Source organism: Caretta caretta, chromosome 9 (assembly GCF_965140235.1).
Source record: "Caretta caretta isolate rCarCar2 chromosome 9, rCarCar1.hap1, whole genome shotgun sequence".
Classification (NCBI taxonomy): Eukaryota; Metazoa; Chordata; order Testudines; family Cheloniidae; genus Caretta; species Caretta caretta.
The window spans coordinates 3,622,772-3,645,849 of record NC_134214.1 but is presented as its reverse complement, the minus strand read 5'-3'; the positions used below and the strand labels follow the sequence as shown (position 1 = coordinate 3,645,849).

At 47.3% G+C, this 23,078-nt stretch overlaps 1 protein-coding gene across 4 annotated transcripts in view; it reads left to right on the top strand.

Moving 5' to 3' along the window:
• The window catches only part of IL1RAP (interleukin 1 receptor accessory protein), a 68,006-nt gene extending 60,030 nt beyond the window's left edge, over positions 1-7,976 (top strand). For 3 of the 4 annotated variants that reach the window (XM_048863899.2, XM_048863896.2, XM_048863898.2), the window contains one exon: positions 1,090-3,184. In XM_048863899.2, the coding sequence (XP_048719856.2) occupies positions 1,090-1,787 (698 nt within the window). In that variant the 3' untranslated portion in view covers positions 1,788-3,184. Of the gene's footprint in view, positions 1-1,089; positions 3,185-7,125 lie in introns of those variants that run through there. The other variant, XM_048863902.2, reaches the window with a different exon arrangement.
• The last annotated feature ends 15,102 nt before the right edge of the window (positions 7,977-23,078 follow it).

The window sequence follows — 23,078 nt, the reverse complement described above, 5'->3', positions numbered from 1 at the left end:
CAGTGCGAGGCCAGCCCTTCTGTGTTCGTTGGGTTTTCATGGTAATAATGTCAATTAGGGAGAGTGAATTTGCTAAGTGGCACAGCCCTAGTAATCTCTAGCCTGTTCACTGGGAAGCCATTAGCCACAACTCTTGCATTTGTCAGCGGCTAATACACTTTGTGTAACCTGCATCATCGGAGCTATAGCCAGGAAGGCTAAGGCTGTGCCTTGCTTCAGTCCCATTTCAATACTGTTAATAGTAAATACACAGGGCTTGTCTTGCACCTTTCCAGCTAAGGAGCTCCCCTTACTGTACAAACTTTAATGAAGCCCTCTGCAAGGCAGTACTTTTATTGTCCCCACTTTAGAGAAGGATGAATTGAGACATGGAGGAGTCAAGGGCCAGCATTTTCCAAGGGCTCTAATTTGGGGTGCTTCAATTTTTGGATGTCCAATGGGAGACAAGAAGAGGTGGCTTTCTGGAGTTGGCGAGAAGCCCCCAGTGATGTCCGTTACAGGTGTAGCCTTCTGAAAAAAAAGCTCTCAGGGCCAGATGAACTGTTTGCTTTCCTAGATTCCAAGGCCAGAAGGAACCATTGTGATCATCTAGTCTGACCTCCTGCAGAGCACAGGCCAGAGACCTGCCCCACAATAATTCAGAGAGTATATCTTCTAAAAAACATTTGCATTGCTCTAGTGATGCAAAACAGCTGTAAGCCCTATAGGCAAGTAATTCCCTACCTATCCCTTGAGGAGACTCTTGCTCCTTCCTGTGAAGTAGGTGCTCCTGGCACAGTTGTGGATAGAATAATGGACCAGATTGAACACTGGTCTGACCTGGTATGGTTTGCTCCTAAATTCACTAGCAGCCTTGTAAAGAAAACTTACCAGGCACAGAGTCTGCCTGCCAACCTGCACCGTGATGGGGATGCTGACTGAAAAATATCAGCTGTTGATATTTGTTGTGTGCCGGGACCATGGGCAAGTAACATTTGGCTGGACTGCATGAACCAATTTCTCTCTTCTCCAGCTGGGAAGGGCCATGCATGTGTCCAGTGAAATAGCCTCATTTGGCTTTGTTCTCCTCTCTCACCCTTGCCTCTCTAGATACCACTGAGGCAGTTTTCGACTTCATTCAGCGAAGCCGGAGGATGATCGTGGTGCTGAGCCCCGATTACCTGACTGAGAAGAGCATCAGCTTGTTGGAGTTCAAGCTGGGCATCGTGTGCCAGAACGCCATCTCCACCAAGCTCATTGTGGTGGAGTACAGGCCGCTGCAGGTCACCCATCCTGGCATTCTCCAGCTGAAGGAGTCTGTCTCCTTTGTGACCTGGGACGGGGATAAATCCAAGCCGTCCGGTTCCAAGTTCTGGAAAACCTTACACCTCGCCCTGCCCCTGAGGAGCCTGAGCTCCAGCTCGGGTTGGAACGAGAGCTGCTCCTCGCAGTCAGACATCAGCCTGGATCACGTCCAGAGGAGGAGGAGCAGGTTGAAAGGCCAGCTGGAACCGCAGAGCTCCAGAATGGGCGCTGCAGCTCAGAGTGGGGTGGCCCCAGCCCCCAGGTCAAAGACCAAGCACCGAGCCAAGCCGTTCATGCCATGTCAGTGCTGTGTGACGTACTGTGACAATGGCGATAAACTCAAGCAGAAGAGCCGAGCCGTACTCAAGTCCAAATGGGAGACTCACCTCTGCAAGCCAGTCTCGGGCGGAAACAGACTAGAGCCCCCAGCTGCACAGCTCTCGGCTCTTGCCCTCTGCCAGTACCCCGATTTGTCCAACAACAACGACTTCTGTGTTCTCTAGCTGAGTTCCCAGACCACAGCAGAGCCGCTGGGGATGCCAAGCGAATGGAGCAATGATGAGGGGTTTGGGGATTTCCCGGACTGGCTTCGCTTCCTTCGACATGTCCTCATTCTTTTCCAGTCAAACAACAGCCATGCAGGAGTGCTGGAGTGATGTTACCAAATGTTCCACTCATTGGCACTTGAGATGGGAGAGACCATGTAGTCCCAAACTGATCTAGGGACCTCTGGGGCCACACAGGGCATGCATGGCTGGGCTGCTAAATAGATATAAAAAGACATTCAGTATTTCCCTTATGTTGGCCCAGGGAGATGGGAGAGGGAAGAGTTCCTGTGAGGTGAATCGGAGGGGAGGTGTTGACTAAACAATCTCCTTATGAAGGGGTACAAAAGTGTGACGTGAACTTAGGCTTGACCCTTCACCTTTGAATCAATTAAAGCTTCATTACTGATTTCATTGTGGGCAGGATCCAGCCCCACCTCCTGCCGAGGCCAGATGGGTCTCTTTCAGTGGATTCTGTGGTGCTTTTTCATATCCTTGTTTAAAGGGACATGGTCACAGCTTTAAAAAATAACCCCCGTCTCTCTGTAGGCCTTTTAGCATGCCTTTGCGCACAGGCCATTTCAGTGGTGGCCCTGTCGGGCCAGTTCCCCCACTGGTTGGCATGGGCCTTTCACACAGCCACTAACATTTAGAGAGAGGGGTGGCCAGCCCCAAAATAGGCAAGATAAGGCCTGAAACACACTTAAAAACCCCACTGTTGAAACGCCCTAGATTTCAAATGGACTGTGTCTCATTAAGTGATTCACGAAAAGGGCCCTTGATCACCTCCCTCGGGTCCGGCAGACCTCGCCGCCAGGAAGTATTTCCTCCTGTGCACCCTGAATTCCATTTTCCCATGCTCGGTGTCATCTCGACACCCATTCCCCCCCAGCCATGGGGTTTGCAAATACTCCCACCTTCTCCCCCTCAGCTGTCCTTTGGTGTCACACATTGAGTTCTGGAGGCCTTTACCTGGGAATTAATCCCTCCCCCAGCTCTTTAATCAGTCTGACTGCTTGTCTCTACGTTAAGTGTGGCTGTTGTTAATTTGTCTTCTCTGTGGGAGGCATGCGTTGGGAATCCACTGTAGGAAGCGTGTGGCTGGTGTGGCTACCAGCCCAGAGGCTCGGTTGGGGTCAATGGGCGCAGCTGCATTGAAGTCATTGAGTCAGTGCTGAGGGTCTGGCCTACATCTGCCTCCAATTAATACTGCCAGAGCACAGTGACCCTCCCGTCACTCTCTGAAAGATGGACAGGTGGCATTCATTCCACAACCTCTCTCCTGTGCCAAATTTTATACCCTTTTTCTGTCATTAGGAGATTGAACATAACCCCAGGGGCTTTCCCATTATGATTCATGAGGAACTAAAAAACGTAGAGAGCAGCTGAGACAAACGGTAGGAGGAAATGGAGAAATAAAAACATGGTTTTGGAGGAATTCCAAATGAAACTTGAGTCTGAAATTAGCAGCCCTGTCTAGCGTGAAAATTAGAATATTCTTAAGGTCTCGCCCATCATTCCACCCACCGCAGAACTGTTTCTGTCAGTCTCTCTCCAGTACTACATGGCACCAAGGTTTACATGACTCAAGCCAGGTTCATATAAAGTCACATCAACCTTAAGTGATTAAGTAGAGGAGGAGGAGTGAGGTTATGTGTGGCAGGAGAGGTAATAAACTGCAGAGAGTTTTGTGAAAAGGAAAGAAAACAGAATAGCCTCCTGAATTAGACAGTCCCCGTCACAGACAGCTGGATGTGTCACCTCACCATGGATGAAAATACAAGCGAAGAAATGCAAATATTTTGTCAATCATTGCCAGGAGCAGGTTGGGTTATTAATTGTAGGCACCGATCAGGTTTTACCAGAGAGCTCTGTCCTTGTATGACCATGTTGTAAAGTGGTAAGTTATGTTAAGGACAGAGCTGCCATTCAAATGTGTTGGAGAAGGTGGTAAAATTGTGAAGGGCTGTAAAAATGGCAAATGCAGCCCTTGCTGGAACAAACTCCCATCCCTCCAGGTAGGGAGGAGGTAAAATACTAAGGGCCAAAACCTCAGATGGTGTGTAGCTCCACTGATTTCAGTAGAGCTGTGCCAGTTTATTCCAGCCAAAGTGCTGGCCTAATCTTTGATTATTTGCTGTTATAACGACTGGGAGGAGAAGCCAAGCTTTGATACGTCACAAGAATGTGGACAGTTATTTGCTGAAAACTGGTAACGCTCTGTGGCAGCTTGTGCTAATATGACTGGGATAGTTTCCTCTACCCAGCATAGCTGCAGAGCTCCTGTGACTGAACCTTAGAATACAGTTAGGTTCATTCCCAATTGTGTGTCCCTCATCTTAATCCTTTTGGGCGGAAATCACTCCAGCACAGAAGGGTCCCAGCTCCTGGAGTCCTGTGATTTCTGTGGGAATCTCGGCTTTCATTTTAAAGAAAATTAGGTCTCTAGCCCTCATATTTGTGTAGAAAAATGCAAAAATGTAATGCCTAGCAGCTCCAAAAGCAGAAGGCAACTAAAGAGCCCCACATTTATTTTATTTTTTTAAATGACATGAATTTTAAGGGTCTGCACCAGGATTATGAATTGCATACGGACTTAGGTGGGCCTTTTGCACAGGGGCGGATTCTACCCCATGAGAATAACAGTTAAACCATGTCACACTGCATCTGCTCTTGGCAAGTGCAGACCTAACAATATAGTCATTGCTCTCCTCTTGCTAAAGCTGCAGAGATATACACAGACCTTTAGCGTGGTGATGGGGGTAGAAAAGGCACTTCCAGATCCATCCTTTTTTTGACACATTTCTGGTATTAACATTAAAACTGACACTTTAGTTTCGGCACAATGTTGTTGTCACCTTGGGCCTAGTGTAGTATGTGATTTCTCACATGTGCGCACGCACACCCACCCACCACGAGAGCTGTCCAGTTATCACGATCAGCCAAAGGGAGTAGCTCTCCCTCCTCAACTTGGCAGCTGTGTACAGAATCTCCTGGTGCAGTAAAACATTCAGACTCTGGCGTTTTCCCCTGCACTGAGATTGCTGGATTGAAATGCTAATAAGTATTTGCTATACTGGAATAGATTGTTAGTTTCATCTAGACCAATATCTCCTGCCTCTGGCAGGGAGCAGCTGCTCATGCTCCAGAGGAAAACTTAAAGTCAATGCACAGAGCCTTTAGCACCATATTTATACAGAGAGCTCCAGCCCCAGCTGCTGGTCAGGTGATGTATTGACGCATGAGGATTCCAAACAGAGCATGATTCAAGGCGGGTCAGAGAAGGTGGAGGCTAGGCCACCTCTGCTTTTTTATTCGCGCCCTCCCTAGAGATCTGCTGAACCATTGAAGTTCTGTGAAGCTCCACTGTCTCCTTTCAGTTTCACTCTGCTCCTCCAACTGCAGAGGGAGAAGAGACGTCTCATGTGAAGCAGGATGCAGAGACCATCGGCGGGCCAGGGCAATGATTTTGGGGCCCTTGCTCCTGTCTGGAACACGTGCTGGGTGTTGTCAGCACCTAAAGTACACTTCAGCCATTTTAATCCTCGAGTTCCCAAATCTCACAATTGTGTCTTATAGTGAAAGCCCCAAGGAGGACACTCCATTTAGGTTATCAAAGAGGAGATTAAGGCTGGATTACACTGGATTACAGGCTATAAGTAGCTGCACGGGGAACAGAAATTTGATAATAGAGGGTTCTTCAATCTAGCAGACAAAGTTATAATAAGAGCTAATGGCTGGAAGCTGAAGTGAGACAAATACAGACTAGAAGTATTGTAAGCAAGACCCGAGAAGTAATTCTTCCACTCTACTCCGCACTGATACGGCCTCAACTGGAGTATTGTGTCCAGTTCTGGGCACCACATTTCAGGAAAGAGGAGGACAAATTGGAGAAAGTCCAGAAAAGAGCAACAAAAACGGTCTAGAAAACATGACCTATGAGGGAAAATTGAAAAAATTGGGTTTGTTTAGTCTGGAAAAGAGAAGACTGAGGGGGACATGATAACAGTTTTCAAGGACATAAAAGCTTGCTACAAGGAGGAGGGAGAAAAATTGTTCTCCTTAACCTCTGAGGATAGGACAAGAAGCAAGGGGCTTAAATTGCAGCAAGGACAGTTGAGGTTTGACATTAGGAAAAACTTCCTAACAGTCAGGGTGATTAAGCACTGGAATAAATTGTCCAGGAAGGTTTTGGAATGTCTATCGTTAAAGAAATTTAAGAGCAGGTTAGAAAAACACCTGTCAGGGATGGTCTAGATAATAGTCCTGCCTTGAGTGCGGGGGACTGGACTAGACGACCTCTCGAGGTCCCTTCCAGTCCTATGATTCTATAAATCAGGTGCACATTCTAAACAGTGAGGCTCATTAGCTATTGGATCAGTTTACCAAGGATTGTGGAGGATTTTCGAAAAGCTCTGCTCTAGAGCAACCACAGCTACTGGACTTGAAGCAGGAATGAATTCAGGGAAGTTCCTCTGGCCTATACTATACTGGAGGTCAGACGAGATGATCTAGCCTTAAAATCGATGAAACCCACCGGGACACGTGTGGTAGGCATTCTCCACTTTTGTGTCTGTGGAGTGAGAGTGTTTGTTACCCAGCAGTCTCTCTGTACTGCCCCTTTCCTGAATTATTGATCCAGGTCTCATTGGCTGTAAACTCTTTGGGGCCAATCCTTTGTACAGTGCTTGGACATTTACGGTGTTTTAGTAACAGCATTTGCCTCTTCTGTAGCACTTTTTATGCAAGGGTCTCAGAACACTTTATAGGGGTTAATGCCTTCAGCCCCACAACACCCTTGTGGTGTAGGAAAGCACGGATATCTCCATCTTACGTGAGGCACAGAGGATGGCAGTGAGTTGTCCAAGGTCACAGCAGAGCCAGGACTAGATCCCACGCCTCCCGATTTCCATTCCTGAGCTTGAACCACAAGGCCATCCTTCCTGTCAGCTTATGACTGGCATGGACAATAAATAATCCTTGGCACCTCTATATGCTTTGTCATCTACAGATCCCCACACGCTTTACAAAGGAAGGCAAATATCATTATCCTCATTTCATGGATGGGGAAACTGAGGCACAAAGAGTCGACGTGACTCATCCAAAGACACACAGTAGGTCAGGGGCAGAGCTGGGATTAACACCTGGAATTTCTGTTTCCTAGAGTAGTTGCCTTAGCTACTCGAACATGCTGCTAATGCAGCCTGCCTTGGTGTCCCATGGATCCAAGTGCTTCTGCATCTAACCTTGCTGGTAATAACTAGTCAGTGATCCCTTTTCATTCTCCTCCTCTCAGGCTGGTGTTTGGGCTTCCTCTTTAAATAGACTCTGACAACGCACTGGTAACAACGCAGCATCTGGGGTTTCAGCTCGTCAAACGTTCCAGAATTTGACCGATATCCTAAGGACGTTTGGAGAGGAAAAATCCTGGCATGCTGACTTGAATACACTGGGCAAGGAGAGCTTTGCGCAGGGAGTGTACTCAAATGACAACAACGTGGGGGCTGCCCCAGCCTTACACCACTAAACCCTGATGTGTGAACTAGCTGCAGCAGGGCTGATGAGCGGTCATTATTTCTGTGAGAGCAATTCAATAGACATGATGATGGAACTTTTAAAGGCCTTGTGGCAATGCATTGCCAAGTCCTGCAGCACAAGCATGGGACACTGCCTTGAAACCAGGCCCATTGACTGCCCCATCTTGGTGGTAGATTTCATATTGCAGCAGCTACGTGCAAATCACTTAGGGTGACCAGACAGCAAATGTTAAAAATCAGGACAGCAGGTGTGTGTCAGGGGGAGGGAGGGGGGCAGAATATATAAGAAAAAGCCCCAAAAAGCAGTACTGTCCCTATAAAATCAGGACATCTGGTCACCCTGAGATCATTCCTGTTGTAGACGGGTACCACGGAAACCTGAGAGCTGTGGTTCGCATTTCTCAACCAGGGGTGCACAGAGCTCTTCCAGGGGGTACATCAACTCATCTAGATATTTGCCTAGTTTTACAAACAGGATACAGAAAAAACTTTAGCAAAGTCAGTATAAACTGAAGTTCCAGACAATGATTTGTTTGTATGGCTCTGTATACTGTACACTGAAATGTAAGTACAATATTGATATTCCAATTGATTTATAATTCTGTGGTAAAAATGAGAAAGTCAGCAATTTGTCAGTAATAGCGTGCTGGGACCCTTTTGTATTTTTATATCTGATTTTGTATGCAAGTGGTTTTTAAGTGAGGTGAACCTTGGGGGCATGCAAGACAAATGAGACTCCTGAAAGGGGTCCAGTTCTCTGGAAAGGCTGAGAACCACTGCTGTAGAGAACAGCAAGGACACACCTTCGAGTAGAAGCAATTTTGTGGAGGCAAACCCATAAAGAACATCCAAACCAATCCCACAGATTGGAATGCCCCTAAACTCAAACAGTGTGTGAGCGTTGGAATCCAAAACGGGATCTGGATTTGGGAATGGCCCCACTTATACGGGGTCCAGCCAACTCCCAGATCAGAGACCTCTGAATGTTGAGGGAATCAGGCATTTCAAGGAGTGGATCAGAGCTTGGATCTTGGATTTTGAAGCTCTTAATAGCTAGCTTTAAAAATAGCATTGGCAGGAATCAGTATTTCCAAATGGAGTTCAATGAACTTTTTTCTTCCTTTCCAGAGATAAACAGTGTCAGAAAGAAAGGATTATGCTCCATTACAAACTATTAGTAAATCAGGCCTCCCCCACGCAGTTCTCCTTTCCCCTGGTCTATCATACGCCTCCCTATATTGTCCTTTCTCAGTTACCCCGCTTTAGGCCCCAGCCTTGTAACCAGACCCACCTCCTGAGAGCCCCACTGACTTTACAGTGAACTATGAGTAAGTGAGACAAGCCCTCGAAGGGGCCTTACTACAAAAATGAAAAGCAAATGCTTGAGGAAACAGTACTAACTCTTCCCTACTTCTAGCCTCACAGCCGCAGGTGAGTTTCTTTATACTCTACCCAATTAGTTAGCTCCTCAGTCAATTTACACTAATCAAGCCAGCTGCAACCCTCCAGTGCAGCCCATCTGAAAAATAAGCAAACACCCGCAAGCCAAACAGGCTCACAAATGATTTAGGGGATTAGGTTCCCATCTACCACAACCCAGGCCTAATGAGCTGGTTACACTACAAAATGCATTCTTCCCTTGGGGAGTGGAAGGAGAAAATAAAGGTAATTGAAGATGGTTTTCCCCTGGGAAGTGGATCAAATGGTAACCACAGAACAGATCCGGAGATAACATCATGGCACACGCAGAGTAATATGTACTTTTACAAGGACATGCAGCAGTTACCCTGCTGGTGGACTCTATTTATCTCAGTTCCACATCACTGTAGTATCTGAGGGCCTCATGATCTTAAATGTATGTACCCTCCCAATACCCCTGTGAGGTAAGGCAGTGCTGGTCTCTCCATTTTACAGATGGCAAACTGAGGCCTGGAGAAACTAAGGGCCACATTTGTAAAGGTATTTAGGCACTTAATTCTCATTGGGAGTTAGGTGCCTAAGTAACTGTAAAAATTTGGCCCTTAGTGACATGCCCAGGGTTACCCAGGAAGTCTGTAGCAAAGCAGAGAATTGACTCATGATCTCCCACCGCCCAAACTGGCACCCTAAGCACAGGACTCTCCTGCTCGTGAGCATGGCTTCACTGTGCATAAGGAAGTTTTCAAAGATCTGGCATCAAGTGTCTTATTAAGAGCTGGCACAAAATTATTCAGTGAATCTATATTATTTGATGAATACCAGTGAAATTTGTCATATAATATTGTCCATTAATACCTTTTTCCTGCTATTCCATCGGCTGTCCCCATTATGTGCCGGCACGGATGTTCATGCTTTCCTTTCCTTTCAGCTGATTTGAACAGTTCTTCCCATCTGTACAAAGAGCCAGATGTTTCTAGTATGTACATTCCTAGATTTATCTGGAGATGGGGCTGATTCACAGAGTTCACATCCACCATCAGCTCTGCAGCAACCCTTCTGCAAAGCACAGAATGGCTCAGGTTGGGTTTTTCTAGGTTAGCCCATTATAGAGAGAGGCCAGAGCTGGGGAGCTCACAGCCAGATCTGAGCTCCAGTGGTGGGTGAGGGAGCCAGGATACAAGTCTCAATTTCAGGCCCACTGGACACCGAGGTTCGAGTTTTGCCCCTGAGATCTGTGACATCTACAACTCAGGACCTTTCTCAGGCTGCTCTTGGTGGTGTTGATTAGACGGCAGGAATTTGTGGGACCAGTTGGCATACCCATCCCCTAGTCCAGGGAGCTGCTGAAGTCATGCCCAGAAGCACAAAGGCCAGGATCATTGTGAGCTCATGATCTGGCAGTAAGTGCTACATCCTTTCTGCCAGATGCAGATGGCAGACAGCGTTTCTGGCAGCTGTAGCTACTCAGGTGTCTTAAGACCAGACTCTAGGACTCCCAGACTTGCTGTTTGGAGTCAGCCCCCCTCAGTGCTGGGTGATGCTAAGACGGTGGCTAGCTCTCCAGAACGGTGTCCTCTTCCCAACAGCCACCCCCTTCGTCTTGCTCAAGTTTGGTTTCCAGCAGCTGCCTTTCATCCACCGTGGCCAGGCTCCGAGATACGTGGGTGATGGTGCTGGGTGTGGTATAAAGCGGGGTGTTATCTGTGTATTGTTAGCATTCCAGTTAGTGATGTCTCATGGTGTCCTCCACTAGCTTTATCCAGATGGGTGATAGACTAGAGCCTTGGGACTCCACAGGTGAGAAGGCTAGTGGCCGAGAAGTTGTATGTCACTGCTTACTCTCAGTGCAGCCAAAAGGAAGGATTTCAGCCAAACCTCTGCTTTCCCATTAACCTTTGCTACATTTAGAAGCTAGACAAATTCAGACTGGAAACAAGGTGTACATTTTTAACTGTGAAGGTAATTAACCATTGGAACAACTTACCCAGGGTGGTGGTGGATTCTCCATCGCGGACAGTTTTAAAATCTTAAAAATACCTTCGATATTTTTTGAAAAGACCTGGTCTAGGAGTTATTTTGCAGAAGGTCTACGGGCCTGCGTTATGCAGGGGGTCAGACAGATGATCACAGTGATCCCTTCTGGCCTTGGAATCGCTGAGTCTTCCAGGTGGGACAATAATTGGCTGTGATCCACAGTATTGAATGCTGCAGATATCTACTAATATGAGGCCTGTTCAACACTACAAAGTTCAGCCAGCACGGTTGTGTCGGGTATAGGTGTGAAAAAATTACACCCCGCCTGTGCGACAAATCCAGCAGAACTCCCAGCCTAGACGCAGCTATGTCCATAGAAGAGGGCTTTCGTTGGCATAGCGAACGTTCAGGGCAGTGGTGTTACCGTGTCGGCTGAAGAACTCCTTCTGTCTGCGCATGCAACGAGGGGGTTATGCTGGGATAGGCTCTGTAGCATAGGCATGGCCTGGGATTAGACAGTGTCCCCATATTAACGGGCAAGAAGAGGTCACCCTCAGTGAAAATGCCACGAGTGGTGTAAGTCTTGTTTCACATCAAACACGTGGGCAGTTTCCCCTGGAGAGGTGTCCATGCCTGGCCAGCAGGAGAGACCTTGGGGCCATTGGCAGAGCTCAGTCGTAAGGGCAGAGACTTTCACAGGTTCCGCTGTGCAATATCTCACTCCAACCATTTCTCCTTGCCCCTCCCGTTCAGCAGCACCAGACTCATGCTCAATTTCTAAAAGAAAACAACACCCCTTGTTGTCCTGCTAAAGCCACACTTCTTAAAGGATCGGTTTGTTTTGGACATGTTTTCTGGGCCGTGGCCCCTTTACGTTACGTTAGCGTTCATGCTGGCAGTCTCGTGATATTCCCTCCACACGTAGGGCAGGCATGCTTTCCAAGCCCCCCTGCCTGTCCCCCGCAAACACACTTCAAACCGACCAGTGTATCTCAAGAGAGTGGAAACTATTTGCTAAATATATTTGCCCAGAAGTTATTTATAGCTTGTGCCTAATGAACTGTAGGGCAGCCACCACTCCACACTGCACAAAGAGGGCCTTGTCTGAAGAAGCAAGCCATGATGCATGATCATACACTTCCTCAGTGACCCTGGTGACCTTTGAACCAAATGACCAGCAATCTGTAGCCTGGACCTTTTGGCCATTACAGACCATCAAGCAGCAGACCATCAAGCAGGAGTGAAAGAGTTAAGGGCTGGGTTCTGTCCCCTCAGAGTGTTGTCAGACAGGCATAGAAAATATTGACCCATAACTCCATGGCATGACATTGTCCCATCATGGAGCCAGGATGTAGGCAAGGCAGGTCTCCCCAGCACAAATTCAGTTCAGGATTCATTTGTCTAATGTCCCTCACATTTATTTTCTAAGTCATGTGTGATAACCTCTGAAAACTCAGGGCAGTCCTACAGTATGGTGGTAACCTCATGGCTTAGTGTGAACACCCACTCTCCTCGCTAGCCGCAGAACTGAGATGGGCTCACAAACACCCTGGTGCCAGGAGGTGTGTAGATCCAAGAGTTCAGTCCAGGGGGGGGGTTCAGCTCATACTAAAACTATGACTATTTCCAAATTCCTTCTCTGTATCTAGGTTTGGATTTCAAGCACCAACCTCCCTCAAAGTTCAGAGCTGTTGAGATCCAGGGTTTTGGGTTAGACCCATCACTACACCACACTAGTCTCTTCCCTTAAAGGGGCTTATCTCCCAAAGAAACCAGATGGCTTCCAGGAATATTGAGCACTGAGGGATTGTATTAAGGTTCAGTCTTCAGCACTGATGAAGGGAGACAGACCAAGGCGTGAGAGGACTTTTATGGCTCTCTGTTAAAGGGAGAAGGGCCTGGGATCTGTTTTTCTGTATTGTGCGTGTCAGAATGTAACAGGCTACCAGGTGCTGAGGTAATATTGTGTGTAGATCTATTACTCAACCCTTTGTCCTGAGTCTCTCAGGTGAGAGCCCTGACCACTGGGCTGGAGAGTGATTCTCACTGTCCCTGGCCCAATTCATAGGCAATGAAAGGAATGGCTTCAACAAGAGAGTGAGGCTTTGTCTACACTGGCCCGGTCAGAAGGGTGTCAGTTGTGAGAGGGCAACTGTTGGTGAGGCTTCCCCGCGACAGGGAGTGTTGCCATAGAGGTGGAGACTGTGGTGGCCCCAAGGCGGGTTTACCCCGTGACCAGAACCCCGCACAGAGGGATATAATTTTTTGCACTGCTTGCAGGGCCTCCAGCATGGACGGCACCAGGAGCTAATGAAGACCTCCGTTGCTAGCCGGGATAGCCGGCGGGGAGTGGGCTGGGCTACACCGTTCGACCTGAGCTGGGGTCCGGGATCCCGAAGGGGGTGAGCAGGTGCCCGAAACAGGGCCTAGGTCTACCCCAGACTTGTCCTTTCCCTTGCAGGAAGCTGGAGACCTTCCTCACCCCGTCTTCCCAGGCTTCTGGGCTGGAGCCACAGGAGACGGGTGCCGGCTTGTCAAATTTCAAGCTAGGTTTGTAGTTTGCCATCTAGTGGCCACTTGAGAAAACAGCTACTTTAATTTTCAGGTTTCAGAGGAACAGCTGTGGCTCACGAAAGCTCATGCTCAAATAAATTGGTTAGTCTCTAAGGTGCCACAAGTCCTCCTTTTCTTTTTTTAATTTTCACTGAAGTATAGACTCAGGGTAACAAGATCACATAGGGTTCAATCTGTCCTGCTGGAACAAGTGCACTGTGACTATCTTGGGAAATCAGGCATCACAGTTAACACAATGTCTATCCCTGCAATTTCAAAACTAAGTCATGGAGATACAGCTTCAAATTTTCTACTGGCCTAAATCCATTGACTTCACTGGAATGACACCTGCAGAGAATATAGTTCACAGTCGTTTGGCAAGGACTGATATCAATCAAAGACCTGGCCTGCAGTGGTATGTAAAAGTGAGTTCTTTATGTCAAAAAAATCTTCCTTAAAAAGCAGAGATGGACAGACATTAAAATACTGAGGTTCTAAAGTGTTCTGACAGCCACCACCAAATGGGACATGAACTCTCTTGCACTATGACAGGTTTCAGAGTAGAAAATTTGTACTAGAAAATCTTTCCATGTTTAACAACCAATGTCAAATATAACTCCCCCGGCCACTGTTCCAAAGCAGTAGACCACTTGATTTGTAGCATGGTATGGCATTTCGTCAAGGCTAGATGCCTAAACACCATGGTGGTGAGTGGAATAAAAACTTAAATAGAATAGTTATCTCCTGTGAAGTCTAGTCACAATTAATTTTATCAACATATGGGACCCCTTTTCTTTTTGCTTGTAAACTGTGTGCAAACAGACACTGATTGTTACAAATTTGTTCATTGTTCCATGAATGGGGTGTGTTAATTTGTTTCAGCATGACATGACGACTTATGCAAATGTAGGTTTGCATGTACATGGGCACATATGTATTCACACACGTATTCAAGAGTAGGGCTGGTCAAAAAAATTCCATTAATACCTATTTTCAACATATAATTAGGTTTTCAACTAAACCAAAATTTGCACTGAAAGTATCAAAAATATTTTGTCAGAAAACCAAAAATTTTCAGACAAAAACCATTTCCCCCTCTGGTTTTAGATAGTTTTTGTCCAAATTTTTTTAGTTTTAAGGTTTCTGGTTTCCTGAGGGGGGCAGGGACCCAGAAATTTTCCATTGAACTTTTCTACAAAAAAAAGTTTTTTCTCCCCATTTTAGTTGATTTTTTCCATGGAGAAAGCCCCCATTTTCTGACCAGCTCCTATTCAAGATACTGTCTACACATAGGAGTGGCCAGACTGGGTCAGACCAAAGGTCCATCTAGCCCAGTATCCTGTCTTCTGACAGTGGACAGTGTCAGGTGTCCCAGAGGGAATGAACAGAACAGGTAATCATCAAGTGATCCATCTCCTACTGCCCATTTCCAGCTTCTGGCAAAAAAGGAATATTTTTATGATTTGTAGGAAGCAAATTAGAGGAGACTAAAGGTACATCTATCCCCACAAAACCCAAAGCAAAACACAAAACCCCAGTGCCCACGAGTCTCAGATCCTGGGTCAATTGACTCGGGCTCAAGCTCCGGGGCTCCAAACAGCAGTGTAGATATTCCCATTTAGACTGCATCCTGGGCTCTGAAACGCCGCGAGTCAGGAGGGTCTGAGAAAATGTGTTTCTACTGAAATTTTCTGTTTTTTCCAATTAAAACCAAAATCTATCAAAACCCAGAAAGTTTTCATGCATGTGTAACAAAAACTGCAATAAATGTGTGCACAATTTAAAAAAAATAAAAACAAAATATCCTTTTCTTTCAAAATGTTTCACCAGTTCTAATGGACTCTAATCCCCCGCCCCTTCTCTGCCACGGCTCTGTTACAGCTGGGGCTCAGCGCTGGTCTTTTTTCCTGCCAAAGGCTCCTCTAATGGCTTCCTACAGACCAGCCATTGAGCTCATATTCTGATGAATTGACAATTGATGCAAGAAGGCTCCAGGGCAACATGTTTTTGGAAAGGAATTTGGTGACGCTATTTTTGCATCCATTTTTCATCCGTTCCTTGCCCTCAAAATAGTCCCTTCACAGTTCCAGCACACGTGCAGGCTAGAAATAGAGCCCCCCAAAGGGAATTTTCCTTTCCAGTGCACCCACAGATTCCTTTCCCCAGAAAGGGGGTCTGTTCTAAACTTTTCAGAATAGCGTCTCTCTCCCCCACTAACTACCACATCCCTCCTGCGCCGAACTAATGACCTATGTGCATAGGGAGATGCTTATCCAGAGATGGGCCAAAAAAAGATCAGAACAGACTGGCTGCTTCAGGATTTTCAGCCTGATACAGCAAATAGCTGATTTATTTTATTATTGACCAGAACAGATTGCTCAGAATTTCCCTGTCTTCTGTTTAATGACCGCTAGAGGGCAAAGCAGGCCCCTGTATGAGGATTGTATAGCCAGGAGGTAGCTCACCCAAGAGGCCTGCAGCCCTTGTATCACAAGGCTCTTACCTGGAGGTTTGTCTGCAGTATCCTGCAGGATGAAGCAGGTCTGGCTGCCGAGTGGGGGTTGCTGGATAATAGCACGGCAGTTGACAGATGCACAATAGCACCCAGAGGATTACCTAGGTTTACTTTTTCTGGAGGAGTTTGAATTTCACCCAGAGGCAGCCATTGTCCAATGTTTCCTGTTTCTGGGGCACAGTGTCACCATGCAGTCTTGGGTCCTGTTTCTCCTCTTACAGTGTAAGCCAGGAGTAGCTCCTCTGAAGCTGACGAGGCCAAGGCAGCGTTAAACTTTACGTGCCCTGGAGGAGTGAATCGCAGACGCACCGTGTCCCTGGGCGTGAAAAGAAAACTCCTTTCTGTATATGCTGTTCCTACAAAATGTCAGTGCCATACAAGAAACCACAGCTAAGCACTGAGAGGCCAGAAAACGGCGCCCGTGCAACCTTAAGTCTGCCCCCTTGTGAATCTGCACCACAATATCATAGACTATAGGGATTAGAAGGGACCTCAGGAGGTCATCTAGTCCAACCCCCTGCTCCAGGACCAATCCCCAATTTTTGCCCCAGATCCCTAAATGGCCCCCTCAAGGATTGAACTCACAACTCTGGGTTTAGCAGGCCAATGCTCAAACCACTGAGCTATCCCTTCCCCTGTTAGAGGATATCAGAATTAAGCTGCTCCTCACTTCAGTGAACACTATAATATGGCCTGGTGTGCAAGCACTGGCTCCCAGAGCTTTCTGGCTCCTGACTCCTCAGCCCCTGGAGCCCCAGATCCCAAGTTCCTGGGCAGCTTGCTAGGTGGGCTGCCGTACAGCCAGGGCTCCCAGGGCGTTCAGGCTCCCAGGGGAACTTGACAGCCCAGGAAGCTTATTTTGGTTTGGAAAGACCGAAATATTCTTGCCGTGGGGGTTTCCAAAACAAAATATTACCGATTTTCAGGTCCACGAAAAATGCTGAATTTGGGGATTTAATTTCAGTGGTGCTGGAACAATTTTTGTAGCGGGGATGCTGAAGGCGGAAACTACGTATTTGGGTTGTTTTTAAGCCAGGGGGTACGGCAACACACCCAGCACCAGCACCTATGCTTAATTTCCCCAAACTCAATATTCTTCAGTGGACTTGGAGGTCTGTCTCGCAGCCAGCTCTCCTACCGGGTATTAAGTACCAGGAGTTGACACTTAGTATTTGCCGTCAGTTCCCAGCACTCCACACTCACCTCCCTTCAGCTTGCAAACACTTGGAGTGGAAATCACCTGGTGTCAGCCAATGGCAGGAGAAGTGCAAACAGAGAGTTGGCTGGGACACCTGGGTGCCAAAGCAGCCGAGCCAGGGAGGAGAGGCGGGCTCGCAGCATCTGCCTTTCAGCTGGTATGCTTCTGCCCGGCAAGGACCCTGCAGACGTAAGGGCTTTCTCCCTGAAACGGACCGTCAGCCCAGAAATGGCACCCTCCGCAGGTCAGTCCCTTGCACAGGTGAGCCGGAGCCAAAGTCAACACTGCCCGTGCGTGGGCCCTGCTCCCAAGGAACTGTAATTGTTACTGAGGTTGTGTAACTGCTCTGTCGTGCAGACATTTGTTATCCTGCTTACGGACACACCGGACCTTGTAACGAGTGTGGTGCAGACATCAGTGGGTGGGATTGAACCTGGGACCTCTGAAGTTTAGTGTAGGAGCCTCTACTACGTGAGCTAAAAGCCAGCTGGCTCTGAGCCGTGGCTGTAACAGTCTCATCAGTCTCTCGCGGGGCGAGGTGCCACTAGGGGAGGGCCGAGTGCCACACCAAGCAGGCCTGGGTTACACTGTGCGGACTGGCACCGGCCAAGGCTTCCCCCCACAGTTACTATCTTACAGGGAGGCAGGGGGCGCCCCGTAGTTCAGACTGCAGCCAGTTTCTCTCCACCTTTGGTATTTATCTGGCCCCCAGCCCCACGGTCTCTGAGCCCCTCACACCCGTTAGCGTATTTACCCCCACGGCCCCCTGTGAGGCGGGGCATTAGACGGAGGGGTGACAGAGGCACATCGCCTCAAATAGGCTAAGGCCCCGATCCTGGCAGGAAATCAATGGCCGTCAGGCACTGAAATGCCTTGAAGGATCGGGGCCTACGTGACTTGTCCCACAGGAACTCTGGGTGGAGAAATGAACTGAAAAATGATAAAACTTTACTGGAGCTTCCCCATCCCTGTGACCTGCAGAAACAGGCCAGCAAATTGCCTGGTGACCGAGAGTGGAAAGGAGTGTGGCTTTGCAAGTCTTCAGGAGAACCAGGCGAATGGTTTGTGACTGGCAGGTCTTTACAAACGGCTGCTCCTCGGCACTGGGAACTCGCGAATGTCTCGGTCTCCCTCCTGCTCCGTCACAGCCCCCGCCTCGTTAAATCGCCTTGGAAACGCACGGCCAGCCTGAGCTGAGGAAAACAAGTGGTCAATAAGCAAAGTTGTGGAGAACTTGGGGGCTGATCCTCTTCTTGTGCATTTCAACGGGAATTATCCTGCCCCCATTAATGGCAGCGGGAGAAGTTACCGCATATGCCTTGGATTTAATTGGGAGCAGGATAAGGAACTCTGGCGGCAATGTTTGAGTTTATTTATTTATTTTTTGCTGATACAGACTAACACGGCTACCACTCTGAAAAGAGGACACTAACTGTCCTCTTTGCTACCAGCCTCATGAGATACACTAAGGACATAACAGCTGAACTTCCAGAACAGAGTTGAAGCACGTTAGCTGCGTGGCATGGGAGAGCCAGCTTGTACCATCCCTGTTCATGCTCCACTTGTTCTGTGCAATCGCTGCAGCATTCTTTCCCCATCATACTGAATCCTTTTCCCAACACTGAGTTCACTGAACCCCTTTGTAGGGAATCAGGAGAATGTTAGAGAGCTTTTTAATGTCCGGAAATTAAGCCCATGGTGGACAGCATGAAATAACTCCACCTGACCCTACACATGTTCCATTGGTCCCAGGAACAAACACTCAGCAGGTCTGAAGGATCAGATAGCATCATACAATGAACTCCCTCTTTTTGAAACATTAAATGATAAATGTTTAAACAGCTGCAATTATAAGGTTCAGGGAGGGAAAGTGAAAGGCATTGTCTTGCATTAGAGCCACAACTGGAACGTGGCCAGAGGTGAGGAGTTTGTGGGTGACCTGTGTACATTTTCATTCATTTTGCTGAATCCCCTGCATGGCGTAACTTTCTCTGTGGGAGATTTAGCCAAGCAGTCAAAAGAAAAGAAAGAAATGTGGACAAACCAGCTTCCATGATTTATTGCCGAGGGAGATTGTTCTCTTTGGGCATGAGCTAAGTATTTCCTACTTCAGCTGAGGGGGAAGGAAGGTGCTGGATGGCACGCTTTGCCAAGACACAGATCTCTATTCTTCACCGTGTCTTGTACACTTAGGAGAAATGCATGGAGGAACTGATTTTACCATCCCCTTAATTACTGGTTTAAAAAAATGTCTTTTCCAAGGTTGAGTGAGATTAGCAAAAGGACCCAGAGTTCCTTCCCCTGATTAAATAGGGGGGCAGTTTCTTAAATAAACTTCTTAAGTGGAGTTAGGGCTGATGAAAGTTGCTGGCTCAACAGCCATTGGGTTGGTCCACACTGCTTTGTAAGCCTAGGGTTACCATTGCAGAACCCAGCTCTTACAGCTGTGCTAATGCATCCATACTCCACTACACAGACCTTCTGACTCGGCTCTGCTTCTTAACCTGCATCCACACTGGGGTCCAAGCCCTGCAAAATGACAGGGCTTGGAGCCAAGTCTCAGTGGGACTTGGGCTCTGACCTACCCCACTAGCAGGGTAGTTGCCTGGTTCCTGAGAGCTTGCAGATCTGAGTGAGACTGATTTATGTGTGGACAGAAGGGGGATTCAGTCTCAAACCTGAGTCAGAGCCTGGGCTTAGTGTGGAGTGTAGACATACCCTCAGATATTGGGATTCTCAGAGACTAGTTACAGTAACAGCAGTGCAAGCTTTATTATCCATATTCTTATTTTGTATTACTGTCATGCCTAGGAGCCCCAGCCATGGCCCCCATTGTGCTGGGTGCTCTACAAGCAGAGCAAAAAGACAGCCCCTGCCCCCAAAGCTGGTCTAGTATGTCTTAATTAACCTTGGCCTGGAGCAACCCCTGGGAAGTCAGTCTTCATGGACCATTCAGTCCTTAGGCTCTCTCCTAGCAATGCCACAAAATGTGTGGATTGTGGTGTTGGTTATGGAGATGTGGATAGTAGCCTATTAGAAACTAGACTGAGATAACCATGCCTGGTTAATTTCAAGTGGCGTGAAGTGTCTGAGAAAGCCCAGAGTTTCTGGACAGTTCAGTTGTAGGCCAGGTGGATCACTGATGGCTGATAAACATTTCAGGTTCTGCAAAATGTCCTTTGCCTTTCAGCATCATGTTTTTGTTGTTCTCCTGAGGGCAGAATTCTATTTAAATATGTAAATACGAAGAATTGCCATACAGTATTCATTACAAATCATAAAGTAATGTGAGAAGGGTGAATTAACTGCTCAAAAGAATGGTGATGGCATAGACCCCTTAAGTTGGAGGTCACTGATTTGACTTTTCTAGTTGGTGATGTGGGAATTGTTCACACCAGCATGGAAATACTTATAAGGTGTTGTTTTTCCTTATTTTGTTATAACATAAATGCAAAAAATTTTTCCTATTTGTGCTATAACAGCAACAAAATGCCATGTTTTTCAGGGGGTGTGATGCGGGGGTTGCTTGAAAATGGATTCGTTTTCCTGATTCTATGACCAACTTTTGAGCAAAGCTAGCTTTGCTGCAGCAGCCTGTTGACATTCATGGCTTTGCAAGCTTTCAAGGAATAAATAGCCATTGCACCTAAAACCAGACATTCAGGGGAAGCAACAGATCCCTTAGATTTGTCCCTCCTCCCCACCTGTTGCCACCAGTTCCTGATATCCAGTCACCCTACCTCCCCCTGGAACCATGCCATTTGCATTGCAATCAAACAAGTCATTTCACTAACAGTAGGATCAAGCTCTAATTGCCCTAGATGACATTATAATAATGCCTAGCTCTTTTCATGAGTTAATCTCAAAATACTTTACAAAGGAGGTCAGTATCATCGGCCCCATTTTACAGATGGGGAAAATTGAGGCACAGAGCAGTGACATGACCTGCCTAAGGTCACCCAGCAGTAGAGTCGGGAATTAAATTGAGGTTTTCTGAGTCATAATCCATTGTACTAGCCCCTAGGCCATGCTATAGCACACTCACATGAAGTCTTTGTGCTAAATACAAGAATCTGTTCCAGCTCTCGGTCATCGGAGGTTTTTGTCCCCGGATTTGGTTGCAGAGCGCCACAAAGACTTTTAAAAGCACAAGGCCTGTTTTCTCTTCTCTGCTGTCAATAAACTGCAGAGTTACCAAACCAGGCCATTGTTGCTGTGTTCCAGCCACGCTGTATTTCTCTTCTTTCCAATGTCACCTTTTTCAGTGGACAATATACCCTCTGAGCCCCTCGCCATGACAGCCCATGGAGCTGGTGACCCAGCCTACCCACGGAGCTGTAATTCAGCACCAGGCATTCCATCACTTCCCACGACAGGGGAGCTTTCGTCTTTGTTTAACCTTTGGCCTGGCAACCGGCGGAACACCACGCGAACGCAGATCCCCATGTCTGTTCAGCGCTGCCTACGGCCCTCACCTCCCACAGCCATGCCAGGTTACTGTAATTAAATCCTCTCCTTCACTTGTCAGATCGGCCTCAGGTACAGTAATTACAGCTTTATGGCGACCCACAAGGTGACTGAGCCTGAAATGTCAAAAGGAGGATTGGTTTCAGAGTAACAGCCGTGTTAGTCTGTATTCGCAAAAAGAAAAGGAGTACTTGTGGCACCTTAGAGACTAACCAATTTATTTGAGCATGAGCTTTCGTGAGCTACAGCTCACTTCATCGGATGCATACTGTGGAAACTGCAGAAGACATTATATACACAGAGATCATGAAACAATACCTCCTCCCACCCCACTCTCCTGCTGGTAATAGCTTATCTAAAGTGATCATCAAGTTGGGCCATTTCCAGCACAAATCCAGGTTCTCTCACCCTCCGTCCCCCCCACCCCCCCACACACACAAACTCACTCTCCTGCTGGTAATAGCCCATCCAAAGTGACCACTCTCTTTAAAACGTGTATGATAATCAAGGTGAGCCATTTCCAGCACAAATCCAGGTTCTCTCACCCCCCCCACCCCCCCTCCAAAAACCACACACACAAACTCACTCTCCTGCTGGTAATAGCTTTAAGTGTTCTTTACCATTACACCGGGGAAGCCAAATCTGTGTGTAGTGACCCCCAACCTTAGCCTAAATTGACATCACTTTGCTTTAAGTTACTAGCACTGGTGACAAATTAATCAAGTAAAATCAACTGAGACTGTTTCCTTAGGGTGGGAAAGAAAAGAAGCCAGTCAGAGGAGACACGGCACAGCTGATCTAGGGGGAACAGTGTCCACATGTGGGATGAGCAAAGCCCTCAGGGGGTGGTAACTGCAATGGGCCATTTAGTTGGAGTACAAGAAAAATAGTCAATGGGAAGAATCTTGTCAATTTGGCTGCAAGGTTCCAGTGATCTTCTCTGCAGGGTTTTTGATTCATGCCATGTCCCGTTATGATCTTTTCTATTGGTGTGGTCACATGGGGGTATTATTTCCCCACAACCTACATAGGGTTGTTGGATCAGACTGTGGCATTTAGGGTCTGATACATACTGCAGCTAATGGAAAGACTTCCAGCTTAGAAAAGAGATGGCTGAGATGGGGGATATGACAGAGGTCTAGAAAATCAGGAATGGGGTTGAGAAAGTGAATGGGGAAGTGTTATTTACCCTTTCACATAACACAAGAACTTGGGGGTCACCCGATGAAATTAACAGGCAGCCAGTTTAAAACAAACATAAGGAAGTACTTCACATAGTGCACAGTCAACCTGTGGAACTCATTGCCAAGGGGTGTTGTGAAGGCCAAGAGTATAAACGGGTTCAAAAAAGAATGAGATAAGTTCATGGAGGGCAAGTCCATCAATGGCTATTAGCCAAGATGGTAGGGGCACAACTCCATGTTCTGGGTGTCCCTAAACCTCTTACTGCCAAAGGCTGGGACTGGCTTACAGGGGGTGGATCACTCAGAAGTGCCCTGTTCTGTTCATATTTCTCTGAAACATCTGGCACCAGCCACTGTTGAAAGACAGAATACTGGGCTACGTGGGTTTTGTAAAGGGAAATC